At 41.3% G+C, this 19,421-nt stretch overlaps 1 protein-coding gene across 1 annotated transcript in view; it reads right to left on the bottom strand.

Annotated features, from left to right (window-relative positions):
- The window catches only part of LOC144520403 (ephrin type-B receptor 2-like), a 63,650-nt gene that overhangs the window by 20,074 nt on the left and 24,155 nt on the right, over positions 1–19,421 (bottom strand). Inside the window, 4 exon segments of the mRNA XM_078254084.1 lie at positions 5,028–5,736; positions 7,573–7,637; positions 8,381–8,445; positions 8,599–8,700. Of these exon segments, the coding sequence (XP_078110210.1) occupies positions 5,028–5,736; positions 7,573–7,637; positions 8,381–8,445; positions 8,599–8,700 (941 nt within the window).

Below are 19,421 nucleotides of genomic sequence, written 5' to 3'. Positions count from 1 at the left end.
AGTGGATATACCAAGAGATCTATTTATTTCTAAAGATACCATATCCTTCAGGCTGAATTCTGAGGAAATGTGTGTGAAATGATACACAATACAGAAAATTTCCATTTACTGGAATGGTGCAGCTTAAGTCTTTAGTTTGAATATATGTTCAGTCTTCCAACCTTACAGCTAATCGGAAATTACAGTGAAAGATGCATTTGAAGTGATTGAGGAGCTTGACAGTGTGACAATTGAGAAAGTGTCATGTCACTCTTTTTTCAGTGTTTTTTTTGACTCAACTTTCTGTCACTGTTTTGGTGTGTAGTGGAGTGGTTTGACTGGAGGGGGTAAGGAGAACATGATTTCCATGTAATCTGGAGAAACCGTCAGTCTTCTGGACACAGCCCGCTGCTCTGAAGCCTGGCATCACCACACAGCCAGCATATGGTAACGTCTTCCATGAGATCTCCCAGAACTCCCAGACAGCAAGCATGTTTAGTTAGTCTGTTTCTCTCTGCCGTTGTTTTTCACATAGAACCGGGCTGGTTAAAGTTAACTGACGTTAAAGAGGTCCGCTAAAACAACGGTAAAGTTAACTATTGGCTGTGACAGACAACGGCAGAGACTTACTTTCTGTTTGGGAACTCCAGGTGAAGTCATGAAAGTCGTTGCTGTAGTTGGCTGTAGAGGCTGACTGCAGTCAAGCCGTCAGTGTGCACGGAAAAGCTGGTATGTCTTTCTATGTTTTTCTGTACTGGGTGGCGTTCTTCTCCAGCATTTAGCAGCAGACTAGAACACTTGTAGGTGTATACTGCCCCTTTCAGGTTTTGAGAATTTTGGTACCAACTTGGTACCAAAGTACCGGTTCTCGTGACATCCCTAAGCACAAGTAGACTTTATATTTCACAGTCATTGTTTTCTCTGCTTGTAGCCCCTCACTGGATGCTGATTGGTTTGGTTCACTATTGTCCAGACACAAATGCATTACATGAAGCCTGACAAGACGGATTTTCCTATGATATGTAATCCTGCGGTTCTCACATGATCTCGTAATATCGTGAGAATACAGCTGCCGTGCAAGGTAACAGGACTCTCACACCCTCTGAAAACACACTGTCAAGTCTAATCACGATTTACATAATTGGCCACCGCAGCATGACATTAGTACGTTTTCTCCAGAAAGTTGAATCTGGCTCAACTTTTTTCCGCAACACCATTCAAAATGAATGGGAAGACCTGCGTTTTCACCGGACAGTCATGTCAACTGCTATAATTGTTATACTGTAAATCATATCATGTATATCTGTATCAGTGTCTCTGTGTCCCAATCGGCAGCAGCAGATGGCCGCCGACCTAGAGCCAGGGTCTGTCTGAGGTCTCTGCCTAAAAATAAATTTTTCCTCACCACTTTCGCACTAGTCTCGATTTGCCAGACCATCCTCCACACGCTGCAGAGGAAGGTCTGGCTAGTCCACACAGCATTCCTGGATGGGAGAAAAACATGCTCTGGTTTATTAGCATTTCTTTAAACCAATCACAATCGTCATGGGCTGAGCTCCGCACGGAGCCACGGTGCCTCTGCCAAATAGCCTCGGGAAGGAACTTGTTTTGGTGGAACATGTGTACGTTCAAAGGTTGTTTTAGTCGTGCGAGAGAAAACTCAGATTGGACAGATAGTCTAGCTAGCTGTCTGGATTTACCCTGCAGAGATCTAAGGAGCAGTTAACCATAGTCCTCATAAATCCACTGGAGTTTAGAGCGCCAACACAAAGACAGAGGAAGGTGATGGACATCGGCAAAAAGACATGCATCAGGCGGAATTGCCTGCGCCACCGGAGCAATCCCGGAAGTGGAATGTCGAGGATATAGACTACTCTCACATAAATCACATGTTAGAAACATGCATTGACTTAAGTTAATGAAAAGCACTGCCCACAGTCTGTCTGTGTGCCGACATAAGGAGGTCTACTGACCTGTGCAGGAGAGACAGATGTTTTTTAAAAGTCTCATTGTGTTGAGCTCTCAGAACGTTTGTAGCTTCTAACTGAATCTCGTCTTAAGTTCCTGCTGAAGACCCAACATTTCCTGATTTTGATGCTTCATAATAAAAGCATTTAAATACCAAAATAACACAGCACTTTTATTGTGAAAACTCATAGGAAATGAAACCGTTTCACTCCAGACAGCGCTGTGGAGCTCTGGCGATGCGAGACTAATGAATACGAAAAGGAGAGGATTTAAGAGTAGGACGTTTTGTAGTAATATCCTACATAATGGTGAATTCAAGGCAGCAGTGCTGCAGAGAGCTCCGAGAGCAGGCAGCACAGAAACAAAAACATCTGAAACACTATGTAGTTCTGCTCACAGTTGAGTAGGCGGCCTTTAATGTGGACACATGATTCATTCCTGTTCTCACTGCTATTTGAATGCGGACACATGCGGCTCAAACCACCCCATGATCTGATCTCAATGCATCCCGGGTGCGTTTTCACCCGTACCTAGTGCTGTCCACTCAGGATGGATGGTAATGCCAGTTGGAAACGGGGTCATGAATTCAAACACAAACCAAAAGAGGAGTTTCCAGGACAAACAATGGGGATCAGTGATTGGTTGTTAGGTGTGGATATTCACAGCTCAGTAACAATCAGTCCAGAGAGATACAGCAGAGAGGGATTAAGGTCAACCCAAACAGTTGCTAGGCACTTTTTTGAAATAAAAAAAATTCTCAAGAGGTCTTAAAAAGTCCTCAAATCTAGCAAGAAAGTCGCTAAGTTGGAAACCCTGAAAACCTTTTTAGTTGATACAAAACCTTTCTCAGCATAAAACATCACATTTAGTCTGTTAAATTCAGTTTACATGATCCCTTTTGGTTTTTTAATTAACTCCAAGAATAAATTGCCGAATCCTCAGGCTGCACCGTTGTGCATGTAGTACAGAGAGAGAACTATGGTATGTTTAGCTATCAGTTTAACATGTGACCAACAACAAGTGAAAAAGAAACTTCTTTCAATAAACCACAGCTGGTGTATTGACATTTTGCATATTGTTCTGAACTGCAGCATTAAGTCGGTAGCATTGGCTTTAGGCAAAACCGCAGCGCTAATTGATAGTAATTATGAGTGAAATATTTGCTTTGTTTTTGGTCAGGCAAAGATGCAGCCGCAAACACATTTACAGACTACCAGCTACAGCTGGTAGCAGCAGCATGGCTCTGGGCATGGCAAAGTTGGTGAAGTCGCTACGCCACTAAACTGCAATATATTCTTTGGGCATATAGGGCCACAGCACCCACAGGAGCACTACCAATATCCCGAGCCTCACAGCCCTCCAGCCGCTGCTTCACCCTCCTCCGCCCGCGCTCTCTCTCTCTCTCTCTCTCTCTCTTTGTCCGTTGTATTCTGGCTCAAATGAATACCGGCGGCCATCCAATTATAATGTTAATATTAATATGAAATATTGAAAATCTTTAAGATAACACAAACCTATCATTTCTGTAGCCTACTCCGTAACAACAGACATCCTGAACGCCTATTTCTAGTCTCGCGTTACACTCTCCACTGTCTTCGGACAAAAAGTCATCACGTCCTGAGATCGATAATGATGTCAGACACTTTTAGTAACAATCTGAGCCCGTAAGTACAAAAAAAAAAATCTGTTTTATTGGACAAAAATCAGGGCTCCACAATTGCCCCATTAGGTTACATTGTAGCTCGGTTCGTGTCGGCTCGTCATTGCCATTCTCGCTCAATACTGGAGCAAATTCAAAGATTTTTGGTCACATCAGTCTATTAGACACAAATGCATGGGGAAATGGGGTCCAGGTTGAAAAAAAAAAAAACGGTAGTTACCCTTTTAATTTTATAAAATTACATTTTGCAGCTGAATTTGGCCTGTTGAATTTGAGCAAGTTAAAGGTATATTAGTTGAATTTTATACATTATATTTTGCATCTGAATTTGGTATATTGAATTTTTTAATGTCGAATTTTTGATTCTGAATTAGAAAAATAAAGGTGAAAATAAGTTGAAAAAATTGAGTGAAATTCAGAGGCCAAAAATTCAGATAAATAATTTAAATGCACAAATATTCAGTGCTAAAAATTCAATGGCTTTTTAATTTCAAAATCCGATGATATGGGTGTTCCGGAAAAGTATCAGCTGCTTTCTCTCCTCTCCGTTGATCTATTCCACAGAGAGTTCAGAATGCTCTCTCTACCAATATAAGCTGCTCTGTTTTAGGCTACAAAACGTGCATGCAGGCTGAAATTTAACTGTGCGGTTTTGTCAGGACTAAGCTATAAGCAGACGGAAGCTCCGCTAGCTGCTAGGCTAATGTGCAACGGTAAACACCGCAGAGTTAGGCCGGTTACACACTGCCTACGTGGCGTGAGCTTGGCGTTTCTGTTGCTTGTCAGCTGCGTCGATTTTCTATGTCTTTACACACCAGAAAAGTGTCTGACCCGGCGCTGCTGCTGCTAGCCTTGTCTGTACACATGTATGTTTCCCATTGATAAAATGAAATACCATGTTAAACATAAATATAGACTGATTTGATTACAGCAAAGACAACGTCGGCAGTATTGACGGCAAAATAGGCTACAGAATATTTCGCTATGTATTGACAGGTGCAATATTTGAAAATAATTTATCTGCATTTATATCCAAACCTAGAGACTTTCAAACATCAACATGTCATTTATGTCGACATCTTTTCCTATTCTATTTTGCCTAGAAACGCTTCCAACACGCTTGCGCGTCGCGTGAAAAATAGGCGTCGGTTTTATTTCTAGAATGCACACGTTTTCGGTGTGGCTCGAGCTGCGCCTGAGACGTGTGTGTCACGCAGGCAGTGCGTAAGCTCTAACCTGTTAACATGGGAGCCGAAATATAAACGGACACGCCACGCAGCGGACACGCTCACGCGACGCAGCCACTGTGTAGCCGGCCTTAATGTGTCCACCTCAGCTAAAAACTGAGAAATGCGCGACAAGAAATCAAGAAAACAAAACCGAGGTGTGGTGTAGTAGAGCATCACTGCGGGCTCCTTACCTCTGCAGACTGTACCATTCTCTACCGCCTCATACCCAGCTTTGCACATGCAGCGCCCGATGGGTACTATCCACTCGCCATCCCCGTTACAGTACAGCTTGATGGGTACATCCACCTCCTCCCCATTGGGAACACACACCCCTCTGGCTGCCACCAGAGAGGTGCTCTCTGCTCCAGACAGAGTCTCAGAGAAGATGGCACCGTTGTGGATCACACTGGGACATTTCCTGTAGAAGACTCGAACAGCGATGAGTGACATGCAGGCGCCATAATCCTGGAAAGCGAGGTAGAAGCCATTGCGCGAAACCGGTCCAAAACTCCGAATTTCACTGTTGATCTTCATGATGCGACCACCAAGATCAACCTGAGAGAAGCTCTCATCAGCCGCTATGGTGTCCACTTTCACCCAGGGGTTCTCCATCCAAGGTGGGGACGATTTAGTGGCTGTGGCCGAGTCAGACTCATAGTAATACAGGTTGAAGGTCTCCTTGCAAGAGCCAGGGACATTGGGTATGGAACTACAGTCGCGTACTGAGAACTTCATCTGGACATGGATGCGCTGAGCACCACGGCGGCGGATGTATTTGGTGCGTACCCAGTTGTTCTGACTGTTATCGAAGACATTGCACACCTGGTATGTTCGGATGGTGTTCATGTTTTCATCATAGCCACTAACTTCTTCCCACTAGAAGACAGACAAGAAAGAAAACTATTTATTCAGTGACACACAACAAATGTACAAAAACAGTCACCCAGTAACAGTTATTCTTAGGAGCAGTACTCCAACCTAAACCACAAAACAGCTCGTTGGTCAAAAACATACAGAGATGAGAGAGTGGAGGGAAATAGAGAACTGGAAACAAACACACACACACACACACACACACACACAATCGATATGTCCGTTGCTAGCTAGCTTACAGCTAAAGTCTGTACAGTTGGTATACTGGCTGTCTGGAAATAAACAGTCAGCACAGACTACTGCCCATGAAAACTTGTCTGTGTATATGGCTACATTCAGACTGCAGCCCTTAATGCTCAATTCCGATTTTTTTTTTTTTTTTTGACTGACCTCATTATTTTTTATAATGTGGCCCGCAATGTTGCAGTAAGTGTGGGATTAATAAAGTCTATCTTATCTTATCTTATCATTATGCACGTTAAATAACTCTGGATTATGTTATTAGTGCATGTTACAACTTTTAAAACATGATGATTTAAACAAGGATTAGTTAATAGTTTGGACTGGTAAGTTGATGTACCACAAAAGATGTATTCGCTGATAGGCTATAGATGTATTTTTTAACATGTAAAGTCCATGGGAAAGCACAGAATCGCTCTAGAGTGACAGAGCCGCATGAATTCCGATCTGACCGTTCAGACTGAGGTCGCATTTAGAAAAATTTGCCAGTCAAAAAGAGTTGATCTCCGATATCCGCATTTTGATTTGAGTATTGTTTCTTATATGAGGCTCCTTTTTCAACTACAAGGTCAATATTGTTTTTCACTAACGACAAAACGACAAATTATCCGTGCATTTATATGGAACTAAGCTTTAGGAGCTTTCCATCTTTACTCTCCTCCCTGTTACGTTGCATTCAGAGATTGACTCTTTTTCACTGGCAAGATGGCGGCGATCGGAAAAACCAACTGCTAAAGTGAGTTTTTCAAAACCTTTCTTTTTAGTAAACTCTGTGTACACAAACAATGTTCTCAATGCTGGAGTTCATGTGTAGAGCCCCTGGCGATACTTCGTGCAAAGTTTTAAAAATGGCGATTTCGATACGATCATAGTAGTGTCCCTAGCACTCCCATTCAAAAGGCCATTTGACCGAAAAACAAAAATACGATAATCTTAAAAGTGGCGTTTCCATCCTAATTATGCTTTTAAACAAAAGTTTGACTCGGATACATTCACAAAAAGACCCTAGGTTGCATTTTGGCGAGAGTTACGCTTTAAGATGCATCAGTTCACCCAGCCACTATTAATCAGGATGTTGATATTTATGGCCCGACCCACCAGATTGTCCAGATCACTGGTGGTCGCTGCTATCGCTCAAACCACGTAGCTTACATGTTGTTTGAATCGTGTGTTCACATGGACATTAATTATTCCGTTATGAGGCTTATCCCGCTTTTGATTATATTCTGGATAGGATGTTTACGTGACACACAGAATGCGTTATACATATCCCCGTACAGGCTTCGAACAGCTGCATGTAAACAGGAATATTAGTGGAATATTCACTTTCATTAGCCATGGAAACAGCTTAGTCGGAATAATTCAATTTCAATTAAATTTTATTTATAGTATCAATTCATAACAAGAGTTATCTCAAGACACTTTACAGATGGAGTAGGTCTAGACCACACTTTTTTGGAATAAGGGCAAAAACTGGAATATTATGTGCATGTAAGTGTAGTCACTGATGTGTCTGGGTCTCCAGCTGTCAATCAGCAGATGTTCATCGTTTGTAGTGAAGTCAGCACAGCCCCTGTCACATTGTGTGTTATTGTTCCCAGTGTGTTGGTTTGTTCCACTCACCCCCTGTGATGGGTAGATGGTCCATCCCAGCTCTGCTGTTGCCGTTGTTGAATCCATCAGTACTTCTGCAGGGGACACAAATCAAAAGGTCAGTTTAAAGAAATAGTTGATCTAATAAGAAACTGTGCCAACTAGCATTCCTTCTGCACAGCATGAAGAGCCTGCTTTCTCAGTAATCAAACGTGTCAACACTAGCATGTCAGTGTTATGCTGAGGGTACCGGCCCTTGTGTCGTCATATTCTATTACACTATGATAATATTATGTTATGGGGGATGGGCAGTAGCTGACATCTCTCCATTAGTGAATGTATAGGGACTGAGCATGTGTGTGTATTTCAGGCCTGTGTGTAATGTGTGTTACTAACAACAGAGTAATAAAGTTGTAATTTCCCTTGCGGGATTAATAAAGTATAAATTCTTATTATTATTATTATTATTATATTCTGTTAGATTGCTGCACTATACTTGACTATACTTCTTCCCTCTACTATATACTGTTATATTGTTGTAATATACTATAAATCATGTTGTATACTATAGTACTACTACACTTTAGTGTAGTATAATAATGTGCTTTAGCACATTATTATATGTCTCATTCCCTCACTATATATTAATGTACAATTAATTGTATCGTTTGGTATCATGTTACAGTGACTCCGGCACTATGTTTTATGGTATTAATACAGACAAAGCCTTCACTAGATCTCAGTGTGGTACACTCTGCAGCTGCAGTTTTAATCTTACCACTGTGACTTTATTGTCTTTGTCTCCAAATAGTTTCTATGTAGTCCTATTCTATTTTACCGAAGTGGTGGAGGACTTGAAGCAGGCTGGTTCCTGGCATGTCCTCAGTGACGTGTGTAAAATGTCTGTGAACACCAGAGACAGCTAATCAGCACAGTGCTTCAATGTGGAGGGAGAGAGAGAGTCAGGTCTGGCTGCTTTATGGGGATTTTGTTTTTTAAAGAGCCATTCAACATCTTTTTCCAGGATTGTGAGGGTTGTTGTAGTGGAGGGGGTACTCTGGGGTGAGCAGTGATGAGGCCCCGACACCTATGGGGGTGGGGGAGGTGTGGCAGCAGGGCTGGAGCTGGTGAATGGAGTCACATGGGATGGAGGCAGGACTGCATGGTTTTTCAAAAATGACGTAGAAGGCGTTCACGTCATGAGCCAGTCGCTGGTCATTGATGGAGGGGGGGCTTTGGTTTGTAGTTGTTTATCTGTCTGAGCCCCAGAGTCATTGGCTGAAAACTGCTGATGGCGTGGTTAGAGTGACCTAGTGTAACAGTGATCCAAAATCTGTCTCTGACACTACATCCAGAAGCCACTGAGTGAGGTCCATAATCTCCGTGCCATCTCCCCAACACCAAGTACAAACAATGTCAGGTGAAACCAGGCTACTAGCACAGTGTATCTAACACATCTTTAATTATTCACACCTTCCTGACAGTCTGCAGTAAGAGATGATCCCAGATGTGAGTAGCTACAAATCACAGCTCACTGATCATCACTGGCTGCCTCCATCTTCATACATCTAAATACAAAAGACTTTTAGGTGGCAGTTGTTTCATTCTGGTGCTTTTATTGCCTGCCTATCCACTCCTTATACGCACAAACACAATTTGCCCACTTCAATGAGTCCATGCATAAAAGTAGCCGTTAGGCTACTATTGTTTAGCCATAGAGCCTTTGGCAGCATAAGGGGGGGGGGACTAACTTCCCAGGTGTTATGGTAGGAGGTGTAGTGCACAAACCTATGCTTTATGCGGACAATATATTACTTTTTGTGTCTGAAACTAGCAGATCAATACCCTGTCTACTCTTATCGAAATCTTCAGGTTATACGGTTAATTGGTCAAAGTCAGAAGCATTAGCTTTGATAGCTCAGTGCCCCTGTAACAGCCTTCCAATCAGGTGCATTTCAGTGGCTAAAGCAATGTATTGTCCCAGTTAAAAAATTTGGATCCATTATTTAATAAAATCTTTTGTGACGTTAATAGGTGGGCGACTCTCAATCTCTAAATAGCAGGGAAGGTCAATGTTATAAAAATGGTTTGTGTTCCCAAACTGAACTACCTTGTCCAATCTCTTCCCCTGTCATATTTTAAATGGTTTGAAAGGATAACAAAGACATTTATATGGATTGGTAAAAATGTTAATCAATTACAAAGACCGATTGCTAGAGGAGGTTCGGGTCTACCAAAGATTACTATGTTTTTAACTTAAGGCATCAGGCCCACTGTTCACTTCCGCCTGAGAGAGTCCCACCCTGGTATTGTATTGAGCAATCTGTTCTTACCCCAATATCGGCCTTCCAAAGCCTGTCTTTTAAAATGTATGGTGAGGCAAAAACACATCTGATAATCTCTCACTTAAATGCCATTGGGACCAAGTGTTTGGCGAAATCCAAAGTTATGTATTGGTAGATCTCCCCTTTTTTGAAGGGATTGGTTAGAAAAGGGAATTGTCACACTGGGGGATCTGTATCTAGGTGGCATATTGAAATCCTTTGAGGATGTGGTACAGGTATTTGGAATCCCTAGTTCTCAATTTTTTGGATATTTGCAACTTTGCCATCTGTTAGTGGGGATTTTTGGATCCAGTTCTTCAGCCCCGAAGGCACCAACATGTTTAGATATGGTGTTTTTGAATTATGGAAAAGGTCATGAGGCTTCTGGGTATTATTCTATGCTTATGCAGAACCTGGGGGATGGCGCCTAGACAGCCCTCAAAAAGACATGGGAAATGGATCTGAGTATTACACTGGATGATGAGGAGTGGGACAGAAACTGTAGCAATATTAAAACTATATGCTGCTGTGACTTCCTCACCGTGACAGTCTTGTGTATGTGTGAATGTGTTTTGTTTTATTTCTTAATTTTGTTATGCCTGCAGTGTGTTTGGTGTGTTTTGGTTTTCTGTCTGTGTTTGTGTTCACTTTCATTTCCACAGTGTGTGGACACGCCACACATACAAACACAAAATACATAAAACCACTAAAAACATAAAACAACTGAAACAGCAAATCCCTCAAAGTCGACCACAATCTTAAACACATCAGGCAAAACATCCACAGTCAGATGTGGCTGCCTCCAAGTCATTCAACATCATCTTAAAAGCGACTAATGAGACCAGCTCATTAAGTTTCGTGGATTTCTGTAACTTGTTCCATGTAGAGGGAGCAGCAAACTTAAACACCTTTTTCACAATTTCAGTTCTAACCTTTGGAACAGACAGAAGGAAAAGATCCTGGGAACGAAGATTGTAAATCCTGATACTATTTACATTGATATAGGTCAGAAGGTAAGATGGAAGTAGACCTAAAATAGCCTTGTATATTAAGATATGCCAGTGTTTAAGTCTCGGTGTTGATAGAGAAGGCCATCCAACACGTTCATACAGTTCACAATGGTGAGTGAGGGCTTTAAAACCAGTGATGAACCTTAAAGCGCCATGGTATACAGTGTCCAGTGCATGTAAACTTTGAGACGAAGCATGCACATTAAGGCATGGATACCCGACCCGAGCCCGACGGGTCCCGACGGTACCCGACGGGCTGTGCCGGGTTCGGACAGATATTTAGAAATGATGGTCGGGTTCGGGCCGGGCTCGGTCACATCAGCGTGATAAGACATTTGTTGTAAAATGGTGCTGCGGCTCCTTTAAGAGCGCTCATGTGTCTGTGTGTGTATGTGTCTATGTGGAAGCTGGTCAGAAGAGAGATAGAGAAAGAGGAGCAGACGTGTAAATGCGACCGGAGCAGAGTTATTCATGTTATAACGTCGGCCCTGGAGGTACCGAGTCTCCCCTGGTTTTCTGATCACGGTCGGAAACTAAGCAAGCAGTGAAGGTTATCACATTGAACATTTTAACAGCTTATTAACGTGAGCTTGTTGCCCCGTGTGCACTAATGCGCACATCTGTTGACATTCCGAATGCCTTCCTACAGTTGCTTAATAAAAGCTTTCCACACAAACAAACGTATGCCTACATGTGTCATTAGTATGAGAAAAAAATTAGATTTTAACTGTGTCGGGCTCGGGTCGGGCTCGGACATAAATCTCTTGATGCCTGTCGGGCTCAGGCCGGGATCGGTCACGGTTCTGTCAGACGCAGGCCAGGTTCGGACAGAAAAATTTGGCCCAATCCGGACTCTAATGCACATATAAAACACCATAGTCAAGTACAGACATAAAAGTGGCAGCAACCAGCCTTTTTCTAGATTTGAACGGAATTTGGATTTGATTTGAAAAGGATTTGATTCTAAAATAAAAACCTAGTTTAAGTTTTAATCGTTTGCTAGCTGCTGAATATGATATGTAAAAGTAAAAGAAAGAGATTCATCTTTTAAAATACCAAGATATCTGTACTTAGAAACACATTAAATCTTCGTACCCTGGGAAGTGAGAATTGAAGGCAGGTTTAATTTGGATTTTAAATTTGAAAAAAGCACGACTTGTTTTTTCAGCATTTAAAACAGCATTTTAATCATAAAGATTATGTTGAAGCGTATTAAAAGCAAGTTGAAACTGGGAGAGGGCCTGGTCTGGGGTGGGTGCTGAGCAATACAGTGCAGTGTCATCAGCATAAAAATGAAATTTTACATTAGACACGTTGATATAATATAACATGATCAATGTTATTGTTGTTGAAAATTTCTTTATTAGGAGTAACCCCTTGAGATGCACCATCTCGTTTTCGAGGGGGTCCTTAACAATAATTGAATATACAGTACAATCAAATAAATAACAAATAATAAATAAATAAATAAATAAAAAACATTATCAGTCAGTCATAATCTAGTTTGTGACAAAGCAAGAATGAAACTGGATACCACTCATAATATTAGAAGAGGTGTTATGGTGTTAATGGATTAAGGACAGGTACAGTTGGTACTGTAATAGGAAAACAGGGCATTTTTAAAGGATGGGAGAGATTATTTACAGGTAGATTATTCCAATCTGAGGGGGCTTTAAACCTAAAGGCTTTCTTAGCTGTTGAGAAACGTACAGCAGGAACAGAAAAAAAAGTTGTGTAGAGTGTCTCAAGTGGTAGGTAGATAGATATAGATGATGAATAGCAGTGGCCCCAAGACTGACCCCTGAGGCTTGCCTTTTGTTATTCTGAGATAGCGAGTGCTGCCCTCCGCCTGCACACACTGAGTTCTGTCTGTAAGGTAATTAACAAACCAGCTGACAGTTTGTTCGGAAAGTCCAGCCCTACAGAGTCTGTGCTTCAGCACTATGTGGTCCACTGTATCAAATGCCTTAGAAAGGTCAATAAAAAGGGTTGCACAATGCTGCTTGTTGTCCATGGATTCAATAAAGTCATTCAAAACCTTAAGAGCTGCTGATGATGTACTATGCCTTTTTCTAAAACCAGATTGGAAGTCAGATAAAACATTATTACTGTTAAAAAATCCTTTAATTGATCACTGACAAGGGATTCTAGAACCTTGACCAGGACAGACAAATTATAGATAGGTCTGTAGTTATTTAAAATAGAGGGGTCACCACCTTTGAGCAGAGCAACCACAAAGGCTGATTTCCAGATGGGAGTAATGACATTTGTGTTCAAGCACAGATTAAAAATATTATTTAAAGGCACGGCAATACAATTTGCTGCTAGCTTTAAAAAGTAGGGATCCAGTTTATCAGGGACTGCAGATTTTGTTGTGTCCAAATGCTTGAGCGCTTTATTTACGTCTGAAACTGTAATAGGACTGAAACTAAAAGACTGACTAGAAGGATCTGGGCCAACAGTCTCAACTGTAGATGAACACTCATGTTGAGGATTGAATGACTCAAATAAAAATCCTGAAGCTATGAAATGTTCATTGAAACAATCAAGCATTTTGGCCTTGTCAGTAACATTTTGTGAGTCTTTCACAATGCTTGAAGGAAGCTCCTGGCCTTTACTGTTTTCTATAATGATTTGATAGTTTTCCAAAATGTTGATGGATTATTCAGGTAATGAGTGGTTTGAGAAAGAAAATGATCAGCTTTGGATTTTCTGATTTTGAGAGTACATGCATTGCGTAGTTGCCTGAAGACCAGCCAGTCAAGAGTTCTGATTTGATTTTATGGCTTTTGCCCATGCCACGTTGCGTTCATGGAGGATATTTGTTAAATCAAGAGAAAACCAAGTCAAGAAACCCTGTTTCGGCCTTTGACGTATTTAGGGGAGCATACTTATTAATTATAATGGAAAACACTCATGAAAGAGGTTCCAGGCACTTTCAACATCTGCACTGATATTAATTTTAAAAAAAAGTGTTCCCTGGGTCTTCATTTGTGATTGGTATGGCTTGAATAGCAGGTTAAGGGTGATCGTGGATTACCATCAAGTTACATTTATATGAATTCAAGTAAAGTTCTGATGCTTTTGAAAAGAGGGGGATGATTTTAGAGCCTTTGGAATTTGTGTTTCATTTTTCAGAAATGAGGTAGTATCATCCGCCAGTTGACCTATGATTAGTGGGCATCCCATTGCATTCAATTGTTGAATATCATCACTATTCTTAACCATAATCGCTAACATCTCTGCAACCCTAATAAAAAGCAGAGGTGAAGCCGGGCAAACTTGATGGATACCCCTATTCACCTCAAATCTTCTTCTCAGGTCCCTGAGGTTAGTAGTACAGAACTATTTGTATACCCATTAAAACATCTTAATCACCTCACGGAAACATTCCCTAAAACCAAAGTGCTCCAATGTATCCATAAATCCTTATCAGATTTATAAATTCATGTCATTAACCCTTGTTTTCATTATGTTACAGAAACCACACATCAGTTCACCAATCTGAACTCAGTCTAATACACAGTGGCTTGCATTATGTGTGCGTGGTAGTTAATATCTTACCAGACCATCTGTGGCGATTGCAAACTCATTTATGCAACTACACTTAGGGATTCTTCGTTAAATAGGAGGTCTTAAGCCTGGGCTCATTCAATCAGGCTTCTTCAGAGAGAAACTTTTTGGATTTATTACCTTAACACAATGTCTCCAAATGGCTTAAATGAAGAATTTGATATAAAGCCTTTTCTGTAATGTCTTTTCTTGTGATATTGTGTGTGGGATTGGTCTAATGTGAAAAATAGTGTCAATGTGGGATAGTGTAGCACATAATGGTATTTTGTAAGTTAGGGTTTTGGCCAATTTTTTCATTCATTCATTCATTTTTATTTCATTTTTTCATTGTCTGTGTGCATATTGTGTATATGTAATTTTATCACTAATGGTTTTATGTGGTAACTATGGTAAAGGTAGCACTTAGGCCCATCAAGGCCTTGGTAATCAGTTTTAATGAGCTCAGCTGATCAAGGTCTTGGTAATTAGTTTGAATGAGCTCAGCTGACGCGTGATCAGCTGACCATGTATGTGCCACTATGTACATACATATGCTTGAGCCACTGTTGAATGCCATTTGCCTGAGGAAGACCCGGCAGCACAATAAACGTATGGGAGTATCAGCAGAGTGCGTCCATCTCATTGTTTTCAATAGTATCCAGCCCCTTTCTGCCCTGCACCTCACCAGTGGGGATGTGCACACTACCACTACTGCTCTACTCATTCAATCAACATCTTGTTCATCACAGACTCCTCTCTAGAGTAGGATGAGAAGTATACATCTTCATAAAACCTGTCGACTTCTTCAGATATTAGTCTGCACATTTAGCATTGATAAGCATAAGTACATTAACAACATTTCTTTCTTGTCTTCTTTTTTCTAAGCCACAAAAGCACAAAACCAACTATCAAAAAAATTTGCTTCTTACAGAGCATCTTTGGCTACACGGCCCAGAGTTCTGTGAATCCGCACTCGATTGCTCTTCCACAACGGCTGCATGTGTGTCTAAAGCCCGAGACTCGGGCAGTCTGGCGAGATCAGTGACTCGAGTCTGTTCGGTGTGTTCCGTGCCGTCGTCCGTCCGAGGGGCCGTCAGCCATCATTTTGGCCGATTTGACATGTATAATTGGCGGCGCGGACACTGCCGGCAGTCAGACTCAAATGACCCATCTGATTGGTAGAGTGCTAACCCCGAAACGGGGAGTGGAATGAGCGTGACTAGAGTCTCTCAAAATCTGGCGAAAATCTTTTAAATTGACCTTTCTCGATCTGAAATGAAGACAGATTCAGCAACTGCACGGCCTATTTCACGCTTAAAATGTTTTCAGAAACACCGAAAAAAAAAAAATAATTTCAATATTTACATGATGGCTAGTCTCGATTTACTAGACCATCCACACTCTCCGGAGTGGAGGAGGGTCTGGCTACCCCACACAGCATTCCGGGATGGGAGGAAAAACGTGCTCTGGTTTATTGGCATTCGTTTAAACCAATCACAATCGTCTTGGGCGGCGCTAAGCTCTGGACAGAGCTGCTGTAAAATAGATGTGCAACAGAAAACTCAGATTGGACAGATAGTCTAGCTAGCTGTCTGGATTTACCCTGCAGAGATCTGAGGAGCAGTTAACCATAGTCCTCAGAAATCCACCGGAGTTTAGAACGCCGACACAAAGAAAGAGGAAGCTCAATGGTGTTTTATGCCCCCAACATCTCCTTCCAGGCAGGGCTGCGACCGTTGACTTCAAGGCACCTAACCCTAACCTTAACCTTAACCCTAACCATTGCCTAATCCTAGCGCTTTACAGGCAGTGCTGCCTGGAAGGAGACGTTGGGGGCTTTAAACACCGATAAACAAAGAGGAAGGGGACGGACATTGGCGAAAATACATGCATCCGGCGGAATTTCCTGCGGCACCGGAGCAATCCCAGAAGTGGAACGTCAAGGATATAGACTATATGGTGGCTATCTAGTATTGAATATGTATATGAATGCAGTGTATATGTATGGATTACTGCAATATTCCAGTGTGTGGGGACAGATTACATTTTCTGTAGGCTTTATACGGGCAGGTTGATACAATAAATATTGACACTTTAATACCTTATACAAAATAAGCATGTATTGATACTCTGCCTTTCTGCTTGTTCATTCAATAGTGAGAGACAGACAGGAAACTCAGTCTTAACGGTACACACTCTACCTGGCGAGCTATCAACTCTATGTCTACTGCAGACAATACTGAGATCAATACTGAGAATTGAATTTACCACTTTTCTGCCTGTATGCAGATGGATTTTTGCCAACCAAAGAGCAGGTGTTCAAAACAGCAAACATAATGAAATATAACATGATCAGAGAGAGGAGAGCTTAAAAGACACAAGTTAATATATTTTTTAATAATGTAAGACAGTGCTGCAGTTGTGCATTTAAAATGCATTGGTTGGAGCTGCTGATGGGAGCTGGAGCAGGGAAATGGGGACAGCGTGGGCTGGCGAGGGCGGGGGTCCATTAGTATATGTTGCCCTGCTTTCGTGACTAGACATTGGTCGTGGCAGCTGCTGAGTCTCTGCAGTTTGATCACAACTGACTGGACACAATATGTTGCTGTGACTTAAAATGGCACGAAGGTTTTGGATCCAGTTGTGTTGATGATTCAGTTCAAGATCATGCATCGCTTCTATTGGACTCCCTCCAGATTGCTTAGAATAGGTCTGAAAGACACACCAAAAGTTGTTGAGGACAGCCAATTACTTCATGTACTATGGTCCTGTGATAAGGTCCAGGAGTTTTGGACCAGGATACATGACAACCTATGTCGGATTGCAGGGACCCAGGCTCCATTCATCCCAAGATTATTTGTTCTGGGAGATGGGTCAATCCTAAACAGGATGGATAAGCACATAAAAAGTGTTCATGTTGTAAATTGTATGGTTAGTATACTGTTAAAAAAATGAATAAAAATTGTTAATCATAAAAAATTGGCTTGGAGGACGTACTGAACAACAACACAAATGACAAAAAGCACTAACACTTAATGATTCTCATTTAGGGATGGAATGTATCTCATTATACACTGTAGAGCCCCCCCCCCCTCCCACTGGCTCCATCTGTCCCTGCATTCCTGCAGTATATATATAGAGAGAGCTCTTGTTCTGCCTTTCTCTGCATGATTCAATGAAAAGTAGGCCAAAGAGGAGGAGAGAGTGGGCCAAGTCCAGCAAACATAATCCTTGTAGGCTGTGCTACGGTCTGTACGCCACCCACAGGGATACATCAGTGAAATTCACTTTGTTTTATGTCACAGCGCTGCCGCCATGCTGCTTTCAGCACCAGCTTTTAAACGTAAACACAGTTTCTCGCATTATTCTGATTATCTTTTCTTAATGAGGTATCCTGAACTAGATCCTAAACGTAACCTGACTTGTAATGTTAAAGTGACGAAGTCATAATAGATGTTAGATTGATTCCCAATCCACAATGTAGAGATCATATTTACATATTTGGTTCTTACAGCCTCACTGGTTAGTGCAACATCATCTCTTACACAACACTGGATTACCATTCAGGCAAAGTATACAACTGCCCCGAGATCTCAGAACCTCCTTAACACCCCAGGTTTACTGCCAATTAAATGCAGTTTGATTACTCGAGGATTTGTTCTGCGGGCCGGACTGAAAGCTTTGGCGGGCTGGATGTGGCCTGCGGGCCGGCAGTTGACGATGGCTGGCCTAAACTATAGGTGGCATAACTAAAATGATCTCATCATGAGCGCCAGAAGGCCTTCGCGAACAAATTGGTATATCATTTGTGTAGATAAAAATAAAAAATGACTCTAAAATCGCAGTTTCAAAATACTTTGCGTTTGTGTTTTGGCTCAAGAAAGAATGCTGCTGAATCAGCATTCACACAATTACCATTTGGCATATCTAAACAAAATCCACAATTACCAGTCATACCTCTTAAGACCTTAGCTAATGTTAGCAATTAATTGAGGTTAAACAAAGAAACCGCGATAATGTTTAAACATTGACAATTAGACAATTATTTAATAATTGTTACAGGCCTATACACAATGTTACAAGCTACTATGAAAGTATGATACATTTCTACATATTTCTGCATAAAACTATAAGTCCAAACTGAGGATACTTTGTTGTTAGTTAATAAAAACACTGTGGGGGAAAAGAATGAGCTACACTTGCTGTGCTATTAAAGACGTGTGGGGACAGAGGAGCAGCAGACTGGAGAGACTGAGACCAGACTCAAGTACTACAGTCTTGTCATACTAACACAGAGCACGCAGGTTGGAGGTGAGGTGGGTCAGTAGAGGTCCAACGACAAATGTTTTCCCCGGCTCTCCTAACTGCTTAATCCACTCAACTCTTAGTTACAGTACAATGAAAATGTGTTATGTTTAGTGCACTTCTATAGTCTTTAGATCTAGGGTGGGGAACGCCCGGCCCGCGGAAGACTTTGATCCGGCCCGTGGAGGCAAAGGCCATTGGCGGAAAAAAAAAGCAGCTCAAGAAAAAGAATCAGAATCAGAAATCACAATCAGAAAAGCTTTATTGCCAAGTACGTTTTTTACACATACAAGGAATTTGTTTTGGTGTTGTAGGTGCACGTCACACATTCTCTAAAATAAGTTAAACAAGCAGGTTAAACAGAACAAACAATATAAGTATAAATATATGTGTATATATATATATATATATATATATACACACAGAATGTATTAAATATATATATATATATATATATATATATAGTATATACTGTATATTTTCAAATAATCCTAAAAAAATTAAGTTTACAAATTACAAGCATAGGTGGTTACGTTTGTCCAAAATAAAGGAGAAAAATAATTTAATTTCCTTTTCGTTTCAAATGTTGAGGGTCAAGTCAAACGTTAAACACATCACGCAGTATCACAGTCACAGACTTCTAAATCTAACCGCTGCACTGATGGCTAGCATGGCAAAAGACTTTAAA

The sequence above is a fragment of the Sander vitreus genome, chromosome 7 (assembly GCF_031162955.1).
Source record: "Sander vitreus isolate 19-12246 chromosome 7, sanVit1, whole genome shotgun sequence".
In the NCBI taxonomy this organism is placed as follows: domain Eukaryota; kingdom Metazoa; phylum Chordata; class Actinopteri; order Perciformes; family Percidae; genus Sander; species Sander vitreus.
The sequence above is the reverse complement of the archived record's forward strand: the minus strand, read 5'-3'. Positions and strand labels throughout refer to the sequence as shown.